The sequence below is a fragment of the Oryx dammah genome, unplaced genomic scaffold (genome assembly GCF_014754425.2).
Source record: "Oryx dammah isolate SB20612 unplaced genomic scaffold, SCBI_Odam_1.1 HiC_scaffold_23, whole genome shotgun sequence".
Classification (NCBI taxonomy): Eukaryota; Metazoa; Chordata; class Mammalia; order Artiodactyla; family Bovidae; genus Oryx; species Oryx dammah.
This window is the reverse complement of record NW_024070207.1, coordinates 74,399,577-74,417,507: the sequence shown is the minus strand read 5'-3', so window position 1 is coordinate 74,417,507 and position 17,931 is coordinate 74,399,577. Positions and strand designations below refer to the sequence as shown.

Below are 17,931 nucleotides of genomic sequence, written 5' to 3'. Positions count from 1 at the left end.
GCCAAGGGTTCCAGCTGCAGTCCAGAGCCTGTGCTACCTGCCGTGCCACCCGTAGCCATGCGCTGACCTTCAAATCCCCTGTTCTAGGATCTTTTCAGGCACAGGGGAAGGTCATTTTCCTGTGTGGGCCCAAGGGCTTTGGACAGATTTCTAGGAGTTCAAGGTAGGGTAATGAGGTGCAAGGAGGGGATAAAGAGAGAGGGAGGGAGAGGGCAGGCCCATCTCAGGAAAAGAAGGTCTCTTATCTCTGGTGTCATCCTGCCAACAGCATGATCTGGAGCCAGGCTGACACCTGGAAGATCAAGGTAATCTCAGTGCACACACCCATAAACCAGGCTTGAAGCTGGGGCAGGGACCAGGGATTGAACCTCTGGTTGAACTCTTGGCTTTTGAGACTACCCTCTCTTTCCCCAGCCACTGGGAATTGCCATGGCTACAGTGAAACTAGACTAGCAGGGCTCACCTACCTGGGGCTTGGTCTGGGGTGTGGTGCAGCCAGGAGAGGGGTGGGAGGAAGAGTAGGAAGGCTCCCACCCTGGGCTTGCCCTGAGCCTGACCCAGAGATAGAGTGATTTGGGAAAAGCAAGGTGTTCACTGGGGAGGGAGGACAGCCTGAGCTCAACACAGACTCCAGGTGGTCTCTGCTAGAGGGCAGTGAAGGCAGAGGAAGACCAGGAGAGAAGCGGCTAGTGGGACAAAGAAGTTGGCTGGGTAAGAGAGGGCTCTGCAGGCTGAGGGTGATAGGGGCAGGGTAGGCAGCCTGATTGAGCCTGGAGCCTCAGTTTTCTCTTCTCTAAAATAGGCCTATCAGTATCAATCTCAGGGATGTTGTGAGAATTAAACAAAGATAGCATAGCATCAAGGGTGAGAGTGGCCAGCTACAGTGACTGGCATACAGATGGGGTTCAAGAAACACAACTCTCCCTCTCCCTGTAGGGATCGGTTGTGTATATCTGTGAAGACGACGCAGGCAGAGGCTGTGGGTCTTCAAGGGGACAACAGGAGGATTAGGATAGGCCAGAGATGACTGTAGACAGGAGAGGGGGCTGCTAGCCTCATGGAGTAGTCCCAGCTGGCATCACCCCAGGCCTCGGGGCAGGCTCTGACCCTTCACTGTACAAGGTCCACACTTTGACACATATTCCTTTCCAGGGCCCCAGAGTATTCGAGTAGAGTCATGTGTCTAAGCTCAAGTTATGCAGCTCTATGGCCCAGGTTTGAATCCTGACTCTTCTTCTCCCTGGCTGTGTGGCTTTAGGTGAGGAAGTTCATTTCTCCTGTCTCAGAGTACAAAGACAAGGAAAGGTCAAGGATAAGGGCTACAGTAGTAAGAGAGGGGGTGTGAGTGTTCATGCACATGGACAGGACAGTCCCATGAGAAAATGTGGGGGCTAGACTCTATGTCCCGTAGGGTTAGGAACCAGGCCTGACAGCTGGTGCTGTGTGAATTTATAGGCAAGGAAGACAGTGAGTTCATATATGAATATGTACATGTGTGAGAATATGAGAAGAGCTGAAAAAACGTGCATGTGGCCCATAAAGCATGTGTGAGTGGGTGAGAACATGTGTGACTGGGAATGAGGGTGTCTCTGTGGAAGGCTCTGTGGAGGAATAATAGTTTCCATTTAGTAAGCACCATGGTGGGCTGGCTGTGATGCTGAGACCTTTCTGTGCATTATCTCACTCCCCGCTCAGCACAGTTCCATGAATGAGAGATGATCGCCAGGTTACAGAAGAGTTAACTGAAGCACACAGGGGAAGCGACTTGACCAAGGAGATACAATTGATAAGCAGTAAACTCTATGGCTCTGAAGTCCATAACTCCAGGCCTCCCGTGGGTGTGAGAAGCTGAGTTATGTAGCTCTCTGGGGGGCTGTTGTGACACCTGAGGCCTCCTGCAGCTGCCAGATGTTTTTTGGCACCCCTGGGTTCAGAAGGCCCCTACATACAGATTTCCATCTGCTTGGAGATTCTTCAAGGCCGGGCTTGGTGGGATTCCTCTTTGGATCTCAGCTCAGAGGCAATCACAGGATCAGTGCTCAGGAAACCCTGATGGACTTTAACCCTGAGGGGTGTGTGTGTTCGGTGACACTGATCTGGGAGGCTTGGGAACGTGTGTGACTGCCACTAGGATAGTGAGCTTGGATAAGAGAGGGTCCACATCCCCAACAGATCCTGACTTCCTTTTCAGCTTCCCTGGGGAGTAATTTTCCCTACCTTAGGGGGCATGAATCACTACATAAGAGGCCCTGCTAGGGTGGAGCAGGAGGTGGGATCCTGGAGTCATTGGCCTTGGCTGCAGCATGGAATAGGCCCAGCCCTGCTACAGAGAGGCTCCAGTAGGCAGGTTGAGGCAGAAAGGCTGCACCATGACCAGCGGTGACCAGTGTGTGAAGCAGGCCTAGACACAGAGTCCTCTCTTCTTTCCTCTGTGCCCTCCCCACCCAGGATGAAGGGTTGGCACACTCAGGATCTGCTGCTGTCTTCCCAGGCTTCTCAAGTCTGGCAGCATAGCTTCATCTGCTCCATCCGCCACCTGATCAGCCCCCCACCTGGGCTCACCTCCCGAGGGGCACTGGGCATGTTAGCAGTGGAATCTGAGACTGGTTCTGGGATTGATGGTGGGTGACTTTAGCTAAGAACTTGGGGATATGGCCAGGGACATAGATGAACTTCCCCAGGCCTAGAAACCCCTGAGGACTGTGAGTGAAGAGTAAAGTCCTGGCCATCCTGAAGGTTGCTGCTTTCCAGGCATTAACCAGCTTTTAACCAGGAATGAAGTAAGTAAGCAAGTAAGCAAGAAGAGGGGCTGGAAATGTAGTGACTCAGTATGGTATAGGAAACTGGGCACAGGCTTAGGAGACAGAGAAGTCTGGGGCCAAATTCTGCTTCTACCATCAATCAGCTCCATGACCTCAAATGAGTCACTTCCCCTTGAGCCTTAGTTTTCCCTCTTACGTAAAATAGGGATCGTGGAACTCACCTCAAAGGATTGTGAAGGGAAATGCCTCTACCATGGTTCCTGGAACATAGTAGGCACTCAGTAAGTGGCAGGTTGTTTTCTCTCCTCACGTTTTGCTGTCTTTCCATGCCCTTTGGACAATCCTAGTCTCCAACTTGGTCTACTGGTGAGTCCCTGCACCTTGTTCTTGTCTCTCCTTGCTCACACCCTAATAAGGAATCCAGGTGGGAGGTGAGAGACCCTAAACAGCTCCTCCTCTTCTATTTCTACCCATATCCTCCTCTTCCTCTAGGCCCTGTTCCTGAAAGTTAGAGTAACCCATTTCCTCTCCTGGAAGTGAGAATAACCCACTTCCCTCTCTTTGTTTCCCCCAAATATAGGTCCACTTTATGAACCAAAGAGGTCATCAGAGGATCCAGTGAGAAAGTCGGTAACTCAGCCTCCTCTTTAAGTGAGAGAAGGACAGGAAACTGTGTAAATGGCAGAGCACTTCAGGACCGTCTCTAATTATCTCCATAAAACAGCAGCAAAGAGACTTTAAGTCTTCGCCAATCCCTGAGCCAACTCCAAACTCAGATCTTCCTCCTAGTGCTCTCTCTTCCTCCCCATAGGGGACCGCGGTTCTAGCCAAGGCCACTACCCCTGTCCTGGGTCTTGCGCTCGAGCGCGTGTGCCAGGCTCGTGTGTGCCACGCTCCTGTTGGAGTGGGCACTCTCAGTCGGTCCCAGGCGCCGGCAGTGTTATAAAAGTCCAGTAGAGGGAGACATTAGCATGTGGGTACATCTGTTGAGGTCCAACGAGGGAGAGTGGGTCGGACCTGGAGGGTCTGAGCTATGGGATTGAGCCAAAGTTATAAGCAAAGAAGCGAGGAGGGGCGGGGAGAACAGGCCAGGGCTGGGAGACAAAGACCCAGATGGCGAGGCCGGGAGGCGCTGGAGTCTGGTGTGCTGGGGCCAGGGCATCTGCTTTTGCATTTTCTAAAGGTGCCTCTGTCCTATAACCTTTCCTCTTTCCGCCATTCTTTATCGAGGTGCCCTCTCATTCCCTCTGGCCTATCTCGGGTCCTTGCCTATACCTTCAGACAGGACAAGACTCGAAATCTGGGACCCTAGTGTCCCACAAGGCTCTTCTGCAAAGTTGAGATTTCCAAGGCCTAGTCCCCAGGGGCGAAGAAATTCTCCCCCACCCTCCTCTTTCCCCTCCTTGACCCCTCTGAGATTCCACCACCCACCGATATCCATTTGTCTGTTCAGGACTCTGGGTCCATGTGCAAGTGGACACTGCACTGTGAAGGTGAAAGGAGGAAAGCCTACCAGAGTCCTGCGAGAGAAGGGACAGGCAGTAAACAAGTTATCTTTGCCACAGTGGTGGGCATGGAGCAAAAACTTCAGGGCTCGCGTGTATAACAAGAATGGCAGTACTTTCCCGGGATACTCGTGACAGGACCTGTCTGGCCCAGGGCAGTGGGCCGGAGTGTTGAACAGGCGCGCAGGGAGCAGAGCAGGCCAACAACTCTAGAGGAGCGCCAACTTCCCACGGGCAGAGCGCTCTGAGAACAGGGCTAGGCGGAACCCATCCCTAACCGCACGAGCCGCACACTCAGATTGGTGCCATCGAGAGTGCGGCGTCCTTAAGAGTTCCCGAAAGCCCGCCCCCTTCCTCTTCTAGGGGCGTGGTGCGGGGCAAGGACCCCGTGACGGAGCTTGCTATTGGCTAAAACGAGTAGGGTTGGCCTTGCGTACGCCTGAGCAGGGGAGTAGACAGCTCAGCGGCAGCGGAGGGAGTCTATGCGTGCTGGACAGCAGTGGGAGGTGTGTGAGCCTCCTCGCACTGAACGCAGACCCTCGGGCGCCGTCGCCGGGAAGCTAGGACTCGGCGACTGGGCTGCCAGGCCAAACGCCTAGGCTTCAGAGGCGCAAACTGATGGGACTGGCTTGCTCGGCAGCGTCTCCCCGCTCTTCTAAATACACTAAGCGGGGCCCGCGCTGAAGTCGAAGCTGTCGGGGGGCGCCCAGCCCGGAGTTCCAGTGTGGCCTGGAGGAACGGAGCCCGCGCAAGGGCGGCCCGGTCGGGAGCCCCCGGACCGAGCTTGTGTGGTGGGGAGACTCCCATTTCTTCCCAGGGGTGCCGATTCCAGGACGGTTGAGGCGTCGGGGCGGCCACCAAGTCCCCAGCGGGGAGACCCCGTCGGGGAGAGGGCACGCAGTCCCAAACAGTCTCGGAGAGCCGAGCGGAATCAGAAGGGATCCTCCGGTGGGGGGCAGAGCCCCCGTCGCGCTTCGTGTGGCAGAGAGGCCAGGGGAGCGAGCCCTCGGAGGCCGCAGCTCATGCCGGAGTTGCGGGCGGCTGCCCAGTGACTCCTCCTGGCCGACGGGGCGGAGAAGAGCGACACCAAAGCCGGCGGGAGGGGAGCACTTCAAGGCCGGCGGCTGCAGAGGATGGGCGCCTGAGCGGTTCGGAGCGCAGCGCGGCACGGGAAGGCGAGGCCAGCTTTGCTGAGGAGGTGCCAGGGGATCCCGAAGTGCAGCCTGCCCCCGGGAAGATGGCCCGTCCTGGCCAGCGTTGGCTCGGCAAGTGGCTTGTCGCAATGGTCGTGTTGGCGCTATGCCGGCTCGCCACGCCGCTGGCCAAGAACCTGGAGCCCGTGTCCTGGAGCTCTCTCAACCCCAAGTGAGTAACTTCTCTCTTCTGGTCCCTGAGGGTGGGAGGCACTCCTTCGGGGTGAGGCCGCGCGCCCCCGAGCGCCTGTGGGAAGGTGTTCAGAGGCGGAGCGGCGCCCTATTTTGTCTCTGGCTTTTTCGAGTGTGTTTCCCTGCGGACGGGCGGGGAAGGGTGCGGCGGGGTTGGGTGGGGGCACTTGGCTGTATTGTGACCCCTCGGCTTCTCGGCTCTCTCCTCCGCACGTCCCAAATCAAGTCGAGATTGTCGCGCCGGGCAGAGCTGGGAGTCGGAGCGCTCTAGAGCGCACCGAAGAGCTGGGTAGAGGAGAGAAAGCAGCCCCCTTTAGGGCCCCTGGGAACGTGGCGGTTTTCGCGGAGAGCCGCTGGCGGAGTTGGGGAGTGGGGGTGAGCTTGACCTGGGCAAGGGAAGAGGCCAGAACACGGGTTCCCCGTTTGTTTAGCAGTGAAGGGACCGTGGCGCGGGACTTCGCGCTTGGGGCGGGTGGCTGTGCCTGTATCCTGATTCGGGCTTCTCCCATTTTCATTTCTTTCTTCCCATTTCGCCTCCCTAGCTTTTCGTTTTGCTGCTTCTTCCAGCCCTCGCGCCCCCTCCCACCCCCGCCACCTTTCTCCCTGCTGGGGCCGTGGAAGGGCGGGCGCCGCTCCCAGGCTCACAAAGGCGGCGGGTGGAGAGAGGCGGAGTGGGAAAGGGGTTTTGTTGGAGGGGGGGTGGGTTCGATCCATCGCCCGTCGGGGGTCCAATGGAGCCGACAGCAGAGCTTCCAGGGCTGGCCGGGGTGGAGTGTGGCGGCCGAGCTGGCGAGGGAGGTGGGTGGCAAATCAAAGATTCCTGCCCAGGCTGGTCCCATTGCTCCTCCCCATCTTCCCCGTCCCTCAGATTGGGGAGTTGTGCTTAGCTTTCCCAAAGGGGTTGGGGAGGCAGTTATGTAGAGGAGATCCTTTCTTTTCTCTATTCTCCTTCCCCTTCACAATCCTCGCCCAACCTCCCCCCCCCCCACCCCAACCACACACCTTTCAGGGCGGTGGCTCAATGGTTTCTGGGCTGTTAGTGGGGAGTCGCTGGGTTGTGTAGTGACCTCTGGACCTTTTCCTCTTTTGGCATCCAGGACTTAGGTTGGAACCCAGGGTCAAAATTGCTTTTCCTACCTGTTTTCTGGAGGGCCCAGCAGTGTGCGGACACCTCACTTAGTGGGAAACGGGGCCCTAGGCCTACGCTATCTGTATGATTCCTATATCTCGAATCTCTTTCTGTCCACTCTCCTGGGCTCCCGGCTAACTTCCCGAGCTCCTGCCTGCCTTGGCCTCTTAGGTTCCAGGGTTGGTGCATCTCTCAGCCCTGGAGTGGAAGAGGGCAGCTTCTTTAGTTCTCTTCTCCTTGAGTTAAGGCAGGGTCCTATTTATCAGTTACTGGGATGTCTAAACCAGGGTCAGGGTACAAGGAAAGACATTGACAAGAATTTCTTCTTTACTCAGAAGCCAAACTGGGCACAGTGCTCTGCTAACAGCAGGGACTCAAAATGGTCTTGGGGCCTGGGGCTGCTCAGCCCAAGGAGAAAGATTGTGAAGCTCCCAGTTCTCTCCTGTGAAGGTGGAGGCTGGAAATGCTCTCTCGAGTATGGAGAGCTGAAATCCGCCTGGGGTAGCCCATCATAGGGGCTCATGGGAGTGACCTAATTGCTCTCTCGGGTCTCTAACCAGAGATAGCATGCTGCTCCACAGCTGGAAGGCAGCCCTCCTGCAGAGTGCGGGGGGTGGGAACTGGGAGAAACAAGATCTCCCTGAGCTTCACCCTTTTTGTGTTTTGAGCCTTGAGTGCTCTGGACCAGTTTACAGGTTTTTGAGATCTGCCCCCCTCCCAGATCCACTTCAGGCTGAGGGCAGGCATCCTGGGGGTGGTGGGGGTGGTGGGGTGGTGGCTGGGGCCTCAGTAGGACCTGCACGAATTCCATCCTGTAATTGAGCAGATTCTAGGAACAGTGGGGGACTGATCCTGGTGCCCCTATGGTCCCCCAATCCATGTTCCGTCTATACTCCGGGGTCTGGAATGCAGCCTGTCTGTGTGTGTTGGCACGGGTTGCGGGGGGCGGGGTGCAGGAGGACAAGAGGAAGGCACTGCCCTCAGCTTCACTCTGAGCTCTGGGGGCTGCCTCTGCCACCGCGCCCAAGCCTTGAGCTCCCACAGTCTTTCAAATCAAGTCTCTTTCTGCCCGTGTCTCCCTCTTTGCCTCCTGCCTGACTTCTCCCTCTCAGGCTCTTGTCGGTTCGCCCTCTCACACCCTGTGTGAGTCGCGTTCACCTCCCCTCTCCAGCTCGACTTGCCCGGCTCTCCCTCTTTCTCACACTCCCTCTCACTCTTAGTCACTCTCTGCCTCTTTTTCTCAAGTCCTTTTGTTTCTCGCACATGCCCGTGCTCTCCCTCACAGGCTCATTTTCTCTTCCCTCCCCTCTTCCTCCCGGCTTTTGGTTTCTCTCCTCAGTCCTGTCAGGAGCTGGCAACCCCCCTCCCCCCCAAAAAATCTCCCAGTGCCTATAAACCCTGCTTAATTGCTTCCTCCTTGGGAAAAAAATCAAAATAAAGAAGTGGTGGGGCTGGGGGTATGTTTCCAGGTTCCAGGGTACAGGGAGCCCCAGCTCTGACCAGGAGAAGGGAGCTGAAAGGGCTGACTGCAGACTCTCAGCATCTTACCCCAGTTGGTGCCGGGGCTTTCCAGGGAGATAGTCTCCGGTGGCAAGAGCATCTGTCCCCTTGGCCCCTCTTGTCAGATTTGCCCAGTGAGTGCAGTGTGAGAAGATGGGTCTGGGCCCGCTAGAGGTTGGAAGGAACCAGAGTGCGTGAGCGTGCTTGGATTGGTGGGGGTGGGGCTGTGATGGAAGGTCCCAGGGCAGCCCCCTCCTCCAGCCTCCTCCCCTGAGAGCTTGGGGCAGCCGGCAGGCCTCATAGTTGAGTCCTCAGCCAAGTCCAGCTGCTGCAGTTCAGTCTCTCAGTCCCGTTCTGACCCTTTCCTGCCCCCCACTCAGGTTCCCCCACCTCCAGGGAGTGGGAATGTGCCTGAGATCATATTACACCTTCCCTGCAAGGGGTGGGGGTGGGGGTTTCAGCTTGGCATCCAGGACCCTTGACTCCATCCAGCATGGGTGGGGGCAGCTGCAGACCCTAACCCAGGCTTGCCTGCTGTAAGCCAAAGTGTTGGTCCCAGCCCCCTCACAGCTGTTCCAGCTCACAGTCCTGGGGAGGCCAGCTCAGGGGGCCCCCTTTCCGGGGCGGCTAGGGACCTGACCTCTTTTACTCTGTGGCTGATTGGCCACAGGTGGGGGCCTGAAAGCGATGGGAACCCAGCAGCTCCTAAAGTTCCCTGTTCGCCTCCCTCCCTCCCCCAACCCCAGGCATTCAGTCCAGGGCAAGAAGGGCCTGGTGAGGCTGGGCCAGGAGCTGAATCGAGGGTTCCCTTTCTCCTCTCAGGCTCTCCACTGCCTCAGCAACTGTGGTGGGTGGGGATAGGTGGGCCCTGGATACTACTGTGCATCACTGTTTTTTGGTGTTGGGGTTATGGAGCAGGTAGGCCAGCCAGGAGGCTGCTGGTTGCCATGGGAACAGTAAGTTTAGGGGGAGGATCCACCCTATGATTATTAGGGGAGCTGAGGTAGGGCGATGCTCACCAGCCATATTGGGGGTTAATTGCCCTGGGCGCTGTGGCAGCCCCTCCTGGGTGGATTTTCATGGTAGTCATTTTGGGTAGGGGCGCTGGCAGCCAGGAGTGTAGTAAGGTTCTTCAGCTTCTTCTAAATGGTAATTGGTGTGCTAACTAACAGTTGGGCAGTACCTTGCTACTTCCAAAGCATCTTCATATGTGAACTCATTGGATGTTCCCAACAGCCCTGGAAAGTTAGAATTGCCCCTGTTTTGCAGATGAGGAGGCATTTGCCCAGAAAAGGAAAGTGACTTGTTTCAAGTCACTCAGCTCCTAGCGGGGAGAGCTGCCTTGTGCTGTTCTTTCCACACCATCCTGCTGCCTTGGGATATGGGAGAGACAGGGTTTGGGAGGAGGCACTGGCTCTAGCCGCCGGCTTCCCCTCTCACTTCACAGGTGTATGTGCATCTGTCCTTGTGACTCAGGCCCTGCCCATGTGGGATGAGCAATGCTCCAGCTTCCTCATTTGACTTTCCTAGGCCACCATCTGAGGGCAGGCTGCTCGGGATGATCTAGAGGCAGCCAGCTCCATGCCTGGCACACTTCCTCCTGAGCTCTAAACAGCAGCCTTGGTTCCTCTCTGGGCCAGGAGTCTCACTGCCTTTGAGGGACCCCACAGAAAGCAGACAACAAGGAAGGGGCTGTTGAGCCCCCAGTGGGCCCTAGTGTTGGCCAGGTGGGGCAGAGGGGAGACATGGTTTAGTGTAGGTGTGTGTGTGAGGGGCGGCTTCCTCTGGGGCTCTCCTGGCTTCCCTGCCTCTGACAGCACTGTGTGTGTGCCAGGACCCAGCTGCTGTTCCTGCCCACCCACGCCTGGGCGGGCACTGCTGGGACACGCCAGGCCTGCTCCTGCTGCCTCGGGGGCTGGGTGGAGCTGGGGGAGTGAAAGAGGAGCCTTTAATTTGGGGACTCTCCACCCTTGCTGGAATGAGTGTAGACTTGAGCTCTGGCTTGGGGTCTGTCCTCCACTGGTCCTGCCACCCTTGGGGGTGCTGAAGTCACTGAATCAAAGCTGTGGCTAGAGTCTTCTACCAAACCTGTGGTGGCGTGGCCTAGGACCGGACTTGTCCTTTTGGGCAATCTCTGACCACAAGTTCCTAGGGCCTGAGGGAAGGGTGAGAGGGACAGAAATGTAGAGCTGGTGGAATGTGGGCAGGTTTCTAGACACAACCCCCGCAGATCCAAAACTCTCCCTGCTGTCGATTGTTGGTTTTTGGGTGAATAGGGGCTTAGCTGGACAAAGAAGCAGGGGGGTAGTTGGCCTCTGACCAGTACTGGCTACTGTGCCAGACCCTCAGGCTTCTCCCCTTCTAGAATTCTTTAAGCTCAGTAGGCAGCCTGGGGAAGAGACTTGGGTTAAGGTGGAGGGGAAGAGGCAGGCCACAGATAGGAGCCTGAATGCTCAGGCCACCTCCTGAAAGTCCTTCTACTCCCTGGGGTGGCTCTCTGGGGTCCCAGGGGCTATCAGAAGCTAAGAAGGGAAAGCCTCAGGGGTTACCATGGTGACCTGCTACAGGCTTCCTGCTGGGCCATGTCAATCCCCTTATTTTCCAGAAAAGGGCTTTGTCTGGGGGTGGCCCCAGACAGAAAAGCTTGGTTTGATGATGGAAGGAGTGCTAGTTTTTGAAAACTGGGGGGTAAACAGTTTAACTAGGCACTCTCATCCTCTTCCTCTCAGCCCCTACTCCTGATGGATATAAAGGGAGACCTGCAGGGTCCCTGCTGTAGAGGATGACTAGCATATTACCTGACCTCAGGCTTAACTCTCACAGGCTGCATACCCACCCCTCATGGCCCCTCGCCACTTTCTGGGGCTTCTCACAGGCCCAGATGCACTTTTCTCAGTGGTGGGGAAGACAGAGGCTGAGAAGGCACCATCATGGTGCACCAGGGTCAGGGAAGGCAGGTCTCATCAGGCTCTGCTCCCTTCTGCATTTTAGGGGAAGGTGAGTTTCCCTCTGCCAGCTGCTATGCAAATAAGCTCATGCATATTTATGAATACTGTTCCCTGAGGTTGATGAGAGTCTGAGGGGTACTGGGGGCAATAGTCCTCTCTCTTTCCCATTCCCCCACCCACTATGTAGACATCTGTTTCCTTGGTTGTGTCTAGGTTCCAGGGCTCCAGAACCCAAGTGGTGGTGGGAGACTGCTCAGAGTTGACAAAACTCCCTGATGGGTAAGGCGGGCCAAGTGGTTAGAAAAGAGAGCTGGCCTGTACCCCTATGCGTGCTCTCTGTCTACCTGCTGTCATCTCCAGGTAGGGTCTTGTGGAGGAGAAGCTGTACAAGGATTCAGCCAATGTTTCAGGTACTCTTAGACCTCTGGGGGATAACATCCTGGGTGAGTTTAGGCTCCCTGGCTTGGCTTTGGTAGCACCCCTCAATAGGAACATTCATCTGGTTGCTCATTCCCTCACATGAGGAGCTTGGACTCAGTGGCTCTCAAAGTTTCCTTCTAGTTGTTAGAAGTTGTCTAATCCTACTGCCTGGCTGGAACCAGTATGAGGATTAGAAAGTGAAAAATGCCTTGGGAATTATGAAGGCTTTGGTGAAACTTCTTGGCTTTTTGTGGTGTCTGGAGTTGGAGGTGTTTTCTCTTAAATGTTTGTGTGGGCCTCCATCCCATGCCTGCTTCCTTGCTCGCCCTCTGGAGTTTGGTAAAGCCAGATACTAAGTGGGGAGACCTTCTCGTTGTGACTTTTACCCTCCTGCACAGCAGGATGGAAGATTCCAGCTTAGTGGAGCCTCCCTGGACATGGAGAGAGGGCTGCTGTTCTTCATCTACTTCATCTGCTTGGTCTAGTTCCTTTACCTCCTTGGATATCATTTCCCTCCATCAGGTGAGGATACTGAGCTCCCTTGTAGTCCCTGCTGTGGAATGGGTACTTGGGGAGTGGAACCATGTTTTTCCATTATCAACTTCATTCCGTTGAAGCACTACTTTCAGCTCTTCATTGCCCTTCCTGCTGGAGAGTCTGTCCCCAACTGGATGAAACCCACACTGATTGTTGTAACCCTTGCCTTTCAGTCTGACCCCAGCTGAGCTTTTCCGCCTCTTCTGCTCTTCTCTACCCATCACTGGAACAGTCCCTGGCCTAGATTTTGTGTCCCAGCCACTGCTGTCTATTCTTGCTGGGTGTTGACTTCTTATTCCTCCCCTGGGACCTGCTTTCATCCTACTCTTTCTGTGGGACCATTTCTACACTTCATCTTAGCCAAAAGGCCAAGAAGCGATCTATGGGACCATTTCTGACTGTCCTGTCAGATGAGCTGTCTCCTTCCTCTCTCTGCTTCCAGCCCTTGCCTTTTGAGCCACCTTGCATATAGCCTCCAGATAGCCTAGTGCTGTCCATTGCTGCCACATGAACCATTTATTTTTCCAACCCACACTGGACAGTAAAGTCCTTATGGATGGAGCTGTATCATCTTTTCCTCTTTCCCACCCAAGAAACAAGACTGGGCTCATAGGTCCTTGGTGTTAGTGTCTGGTTTCCTACCTCTTGGCAGACCAGACTATTTCTAAGCAGGAGTCAAATGGTTGAGTGCCAACTGTGTGCTCTGTGCATGCCATCATGTCTCCCCTCCACCATCCTTAGAGGGGGGACCCTTAACACTCCCAGTTTATAACTGAGGACACAGAAGCTTAGGGAGATCAGGCAGCTCATGCAAGGTTGCAGAGCTTGTAAGGGCCACTGTCTGTCTGATTCCAAAGCATGTCTTCTTTCTCCTACATTTCCCAGGCTCAGAAATGGCCGAGAGAACTTACTGTGTGCTTAGGCAAGGACAGGATGATATGAATCAGTGGCCCCAGGCAGCTGCCATCCCCTTGCTATTTCACAGTGCCTGGCCTTCTGGATCAGAAGATGAACCTGGCTCAGGAGGCATTTATCCATTTTCTCTCAGGATTGGGAGCAGAGTCAGTGTGTGTGTGTGTGTGTGTGTGTGTGTATGGTCAATAAAAGGTGGGTGAGCAAGGTTCTTGGGGCCCTGTCCTATATGATCTGTCATTCCTGCTTGGGCCTCTTCTTCCCTTTCTCTGTTCTTCTTAGCAGTGAGACTGGTCAGATTTGGGCATTTGGGCTCTTGCATTATGGGAGTGGGATGAGTCCTGGTAGGATGCCAGGCAGTGGGAGTGGGAAGTAGAGAGAACTGTGTGGAGCTTTACCTGGCTAGAGACTATGCCCATTATCCCTTGGCTCTAGGCAAGGTCTGTTCCTATCTCCTTATCATGCCCAAGATTAGCATGAATGGGGGAGAAGACATGGGTCTCAGATAGGTTGTGCACCCCCAGCCATTGACTGGGAGCTGTGGGGCTGGTTTCTAGGGCGTGTGTGGGCTTGTTCTGTGTGTGTTTCTGTGTTCTGTGCACATAAGTGCATACACGTGTGTGTGCTGAGGAGCTGGTAGCAGTGGATATGAAAAATGTGAATGTGTTGGGGGTGAGAGGAGGACAGGGCCACCACCTCCAGGCAGCCCAAACCCAACACCTTGGTGCCCAGCCCATCTGCCACGTCAGCCCCCTGCGGAAATACCACATTAGGACAAAGGGCTCTCCCAGCTAGGTAGTGCCCTGCCCTGCCGAACAGTCAAAGCCGGGCAGCCTTGCCCATGGGCCACCCCTTCCACGCCCTGCTGGCAGTGTGGTTCTCTTTCCCTACTCGCAGCATCAGGTTGAAGGTACAGAATGTCTGTCCTCTCCATCTCTACCCAGTGGGCCTAGCCTAGTCCTCATTGTCTGCTCTCCTGGTTCTGGGAATGGCCGGAAACCCCCAACCCTGAGGCTAACCATCTCTCTTTCTTTTTGGGCAGGTTCCTGAGTGGGAAGGGGCTGGTGATTTACCCAAAGATTGGAGACAAACTGGACATCATCTGCCCCCGAGCAGAAGCTGGGCGGCCCTATGAGTACTACAAGCTGTATCTGGTGCGGCCTGAGCAGGCAGCGGCCTGTAGCACCGTGCTTGACCCCAATGTGCTAGTCACATGCAATAGGCCAGAGCAGGAAATCCGCTTCACCATCAAGTTCCAGGAGTTCAGCCCCAACTACATGGGCCTGGAGTTCAAGAAGCACCATGATTACTATATTACCTGTGAGTCCCCACCCACCATGTGGTTCTGTCTTGTCCTGTAGTAGTGGGAACTTCTGAGTAGTACAAGGAGACTACACACATTTCAGGCCCAGCCTGATCCAGTCCCCTTGAGGATTGGCATGCTCTCCTCCTAGCCTGGTGTTGGAATTCTGGCCCCAACAAATACCATGGGGTCTGTTGCCAGCTCGCCCTGGCTCTTAAAAGTTGGGAAAGGACTCCAATCCGTGGTGCTCTCTCTCTTATTTTCTTTGCCCACCTAAGATCTAATCTTGGGAATGGCAGAATTGGCAGACCTTCAGCCTTTCTCTTTATGGGAAACTGAGGCCCCAGGAGGTGAAGGGGCTTCTTGCGCTAGATCACACAGGGAGAGAGAGGATTGGGTCTCCAATCTAGTTCTCCTGACCTCCAATCTAGGATTCTTTCCAGTCTGTAGAGAAGCCTCCCTCACCTTGAGAGTTCTAATTGCTTGGCCTCTGAGCCACATTACCCAATGAGGAGACGCATTTAGTTCAACTAAGAAAGAAGGGCCAAGGCCTGGTCATGATAGAGGAGCAGCATCTTTGTGGGAGGGGCTAGGTCCCAGACTCTTCCTAGTGGGAAAGAAGTAGAAAGGTTCACAGGTGGGTGGGACTGCTTGTAACTCCCAAGTTCCCAGTTCTATTGGACTCAGGCATCTCTAGGGCTTCTAGGTAATGCTGGCAGACCCCTCCTCCCCCTGACTGCTCTGGCCTCTTGCTGCAGCTACATCCAATGGGAGTCTGGAGGGACTGGAGAACCGGGAGGGAGGTGTGTGCCGCACACGCACCATGAAGATCGTCATGAAGGTTGGGCAAGGTGAGCATCCAGGCCAAGGGCTCCCCAGCTGGGCTTTTGCAACAGATGCTCCTGACTGAGTGTGGGGGCATGGAGAATAGTGGCAGAGGGGGCAGCAGGGATAGAGTATCTGAGTTCCAGCATCTGGACCATTCTTGGTTCGGAGGTACTACATAACCAAGGCACCTATGCTTCCGGAGTTTCCCTGGCTCACTTGCCCTCTCCTCACCTCCAGACCCCAATGCTGTGACACCCGAGCAGCTGACTACCAGCCGGCCCAGCAAGGAGGCAGACAACACTATCAAGATGGCCACACAGGCCCCCGGTGGTCGGAGTTCCATGGGTGACTCCGATGGCAAGCATGGTGAGCATATGGGAGTTTCCCAGAGGGCAGAAGCCATTGCTTGGCTGCCCATTCAGGCGCTAGCTCTGAAGGAAGGCAGGGCATAGCCCAGGATCTGCCATGTATCCCTAGGACCCCTGGCTGACCTTTCTCCCCTCCCTCCCCCATCCACAGAGACTGTGAACCAGGATGAGAAAAGTGGCTCTGGTGGGAATGGAGGCAGTAGCGGGGACCCTGACAGCTTCTTCAACTCCAAGGTGGCGTTGTTTGCAGCTGTGGGCGCTGGCTGCGTCATCTTCCTACTCATCATCATCTTCCTGACCATCCTGCTACTGAAGCTGCGCAAGCGGCACCGCAAGCACACACAGCAGCGGGCTCCCGCCCTCTCACTCAGCACCCTGGCCAGTCCCAAGGGGGGCAGTGGCACTGCGGGCACCGAGCCCAGCGACATCATCATCCCCTTACGGACTACAGAGAACAACTACTGCCCCCACTATGAGAAGGTGAGTGGGGACTACGGGCACCCCGTCTACATCGTCCAGGAGATGCCGCCCCAGAGCCCAGCGAACATCTACTACAAGGTCTGAGGGCCTGAGCAGCCTCGGCCCCGAGGGACACTCAGCCGGGACTGCACCTCTCCTTCCTCACCTACATCCCTCCCTTTGCCAGCTGTGCCCACCTTTGTATTTAGTTTTGTAGTTTCTTGGCTTTTATAATCCCCCTTTTGCTGCACCCTCTGGGCTTTGGAGGGGGGTGCTTGTGCCCCCAGCCCCCATGCTCTTGTGCCTTCCCCCTCTGGCCAGGCCTCTGGGCTCTGCGGGGGTGCCCCTTCTTGGAGGGCAGGGTTGGACGCTGATGGACAGCAGGCAGGGAGATGCCCCCCTGGCCCTGCCCCACTTCGCCCCCTTTCTCCCTTCCCAGGACTGCTTGTCCGCTATCATCACTGTTTTTAATGTTTTGTGTTCATTTTTTAGCTGTCAACTCATTTTCATCTGTTTTTTTTTTTTTTAAGAAAAATGGAAAAAGCAGCCCCTCCCCAGGTTTTCTGAGCCTGGCCTACCCCAGTATCAGGGGCCTGGGGCAGGTTGTGACCAGCCAGGAAGCATAAGATGGCACTTCTTTTGTAAACTCCTTGACATTTTTTTTTTGCAGGGGGGCGGGGGAGAGGCAGGCCAGGGCTGTTCTTGCCCATGAGGGAAGACAAGAGTGTCACTGGGCAGGGTGTCTCACCCTCCCCCACTGACCCTGCTTCTACAGTGCTGATCTTGGCAATGGGGTAGTGGCTGCCACCCTTCCACCAAAAAAAAAATCCCTTCCTTGTGGGATTCTTGGGCATCTCCTGCCTCCCTCACTCTCACGGTAATTAACGTCTTAATTGGCTGTTGCCTGGGGAACAGGAGAGCTGCTGCAGGCAGATGACCTCATGGGGGGTGGAGGGAGGTGAGGTGCCCAGGTGGCTATTTGCCCTGCAGAGCTGGGAGTTCCCCCCTCTCTCCTCTGCCCTGTTCTCCCCTCACCTTTGGCATCCTTGGCCTGGTGGGGAAACAGAAGCCCAGGGTGGAGAACTAAGCGGGTATAAGGCCAGGTGGCCTGCTCCTTTTCTGGGCTCTATCACAGGTGGGTGTCCCCCTAACCCAGCTCCCACTAGCCCCCCAATCTTGGTCTGGGGCTTGGAAAGAGGAAGAGGCTTGCCCAGGGCTTGGCCAGCACGCCGTGCACTTTGACCCCGGCTCCTTGCCAGCACGGCTGCTAACAGACTGCCACTTGCAAGCGCCTTGCAGGCACTCCCAGAGTGGCCATGGAAGGAGCTGGGCCTTCCACCATCCACCTCCACACTGCCTCCTGGCCAGCTGCCCACTCCAGAGCCAGGTGGGAGAGGGAGCAGAACAGCCAGCCCCTTCCAGGTGGCAGTCAAAAGGGTTTTTTTTGTTTTTGTTTCTATTGCCATTTGTGTAAATACTAGTCTTTTTGGAAAAAAAAATAATGTAAAGATGTTTTGTATAAACTCTGAATTATTTTCTTGTTGCTTTTTTCTTAGAAAAAATGAGAACTAAAAAAAAAAAAAAACACATGGAAAAATGGGTGTAAAATGATGTCGTGATGTTTGGGGAATGAAGTGTGAGTGTATGAGTGAATATATGAATGAGACACAGAAAGAGATTGAGGTGTGTGTGTCTGTGTGTGTGTGTCTGTGTGTGTGTGATTTTCACCTGACCAAAACGCTGCTGATCTGGGCAGGTGTGGGAAGATGGTGACTATCCTAGTGGAGTGAGATGCTGCAAGTGTTCTGTGCCCTTCCTCATCACAAATTCCTCTGCCCTCCTGTTCTGCTAGATACTGGGACCATATCCCCCTCT

At 55.3% G+C, this 17,931-nt stretch overlaps 1 protein-coding gene across 1 annotated transcript; it reads left to right on the top strand.

The window, feature by feature from the left end:
* The first annotated feature begins 4,719 nt into the window (after positions 1 to 4,719).
* EFNB1 (ephrin B1) lies at positions 4,720 to 17,591 on the top strand. The gene is made up of 5 exons (XM_040265763.1): positions 4,720 to 5,632; positions 14,141 to 14,418; positions 15,160 to 15,252; positions 15,467 to 15,595; positions 15,749 to 17,591. The coding sequence occupies exons 1-5, from the start codon at positions 5,505 to 5,507 to the stop codon at positions 16,159 to 16,161; spliced, it is 1,041 nt and encodes a 346-aa protein (XP_040121697.1). The 5' UTR covers positions 4,720 to 5,504; the 3' UTR covers positions 16,162 to 17,591.
* Positions 17,592 to 17,931: the final 340 nt, after the last annotated feature.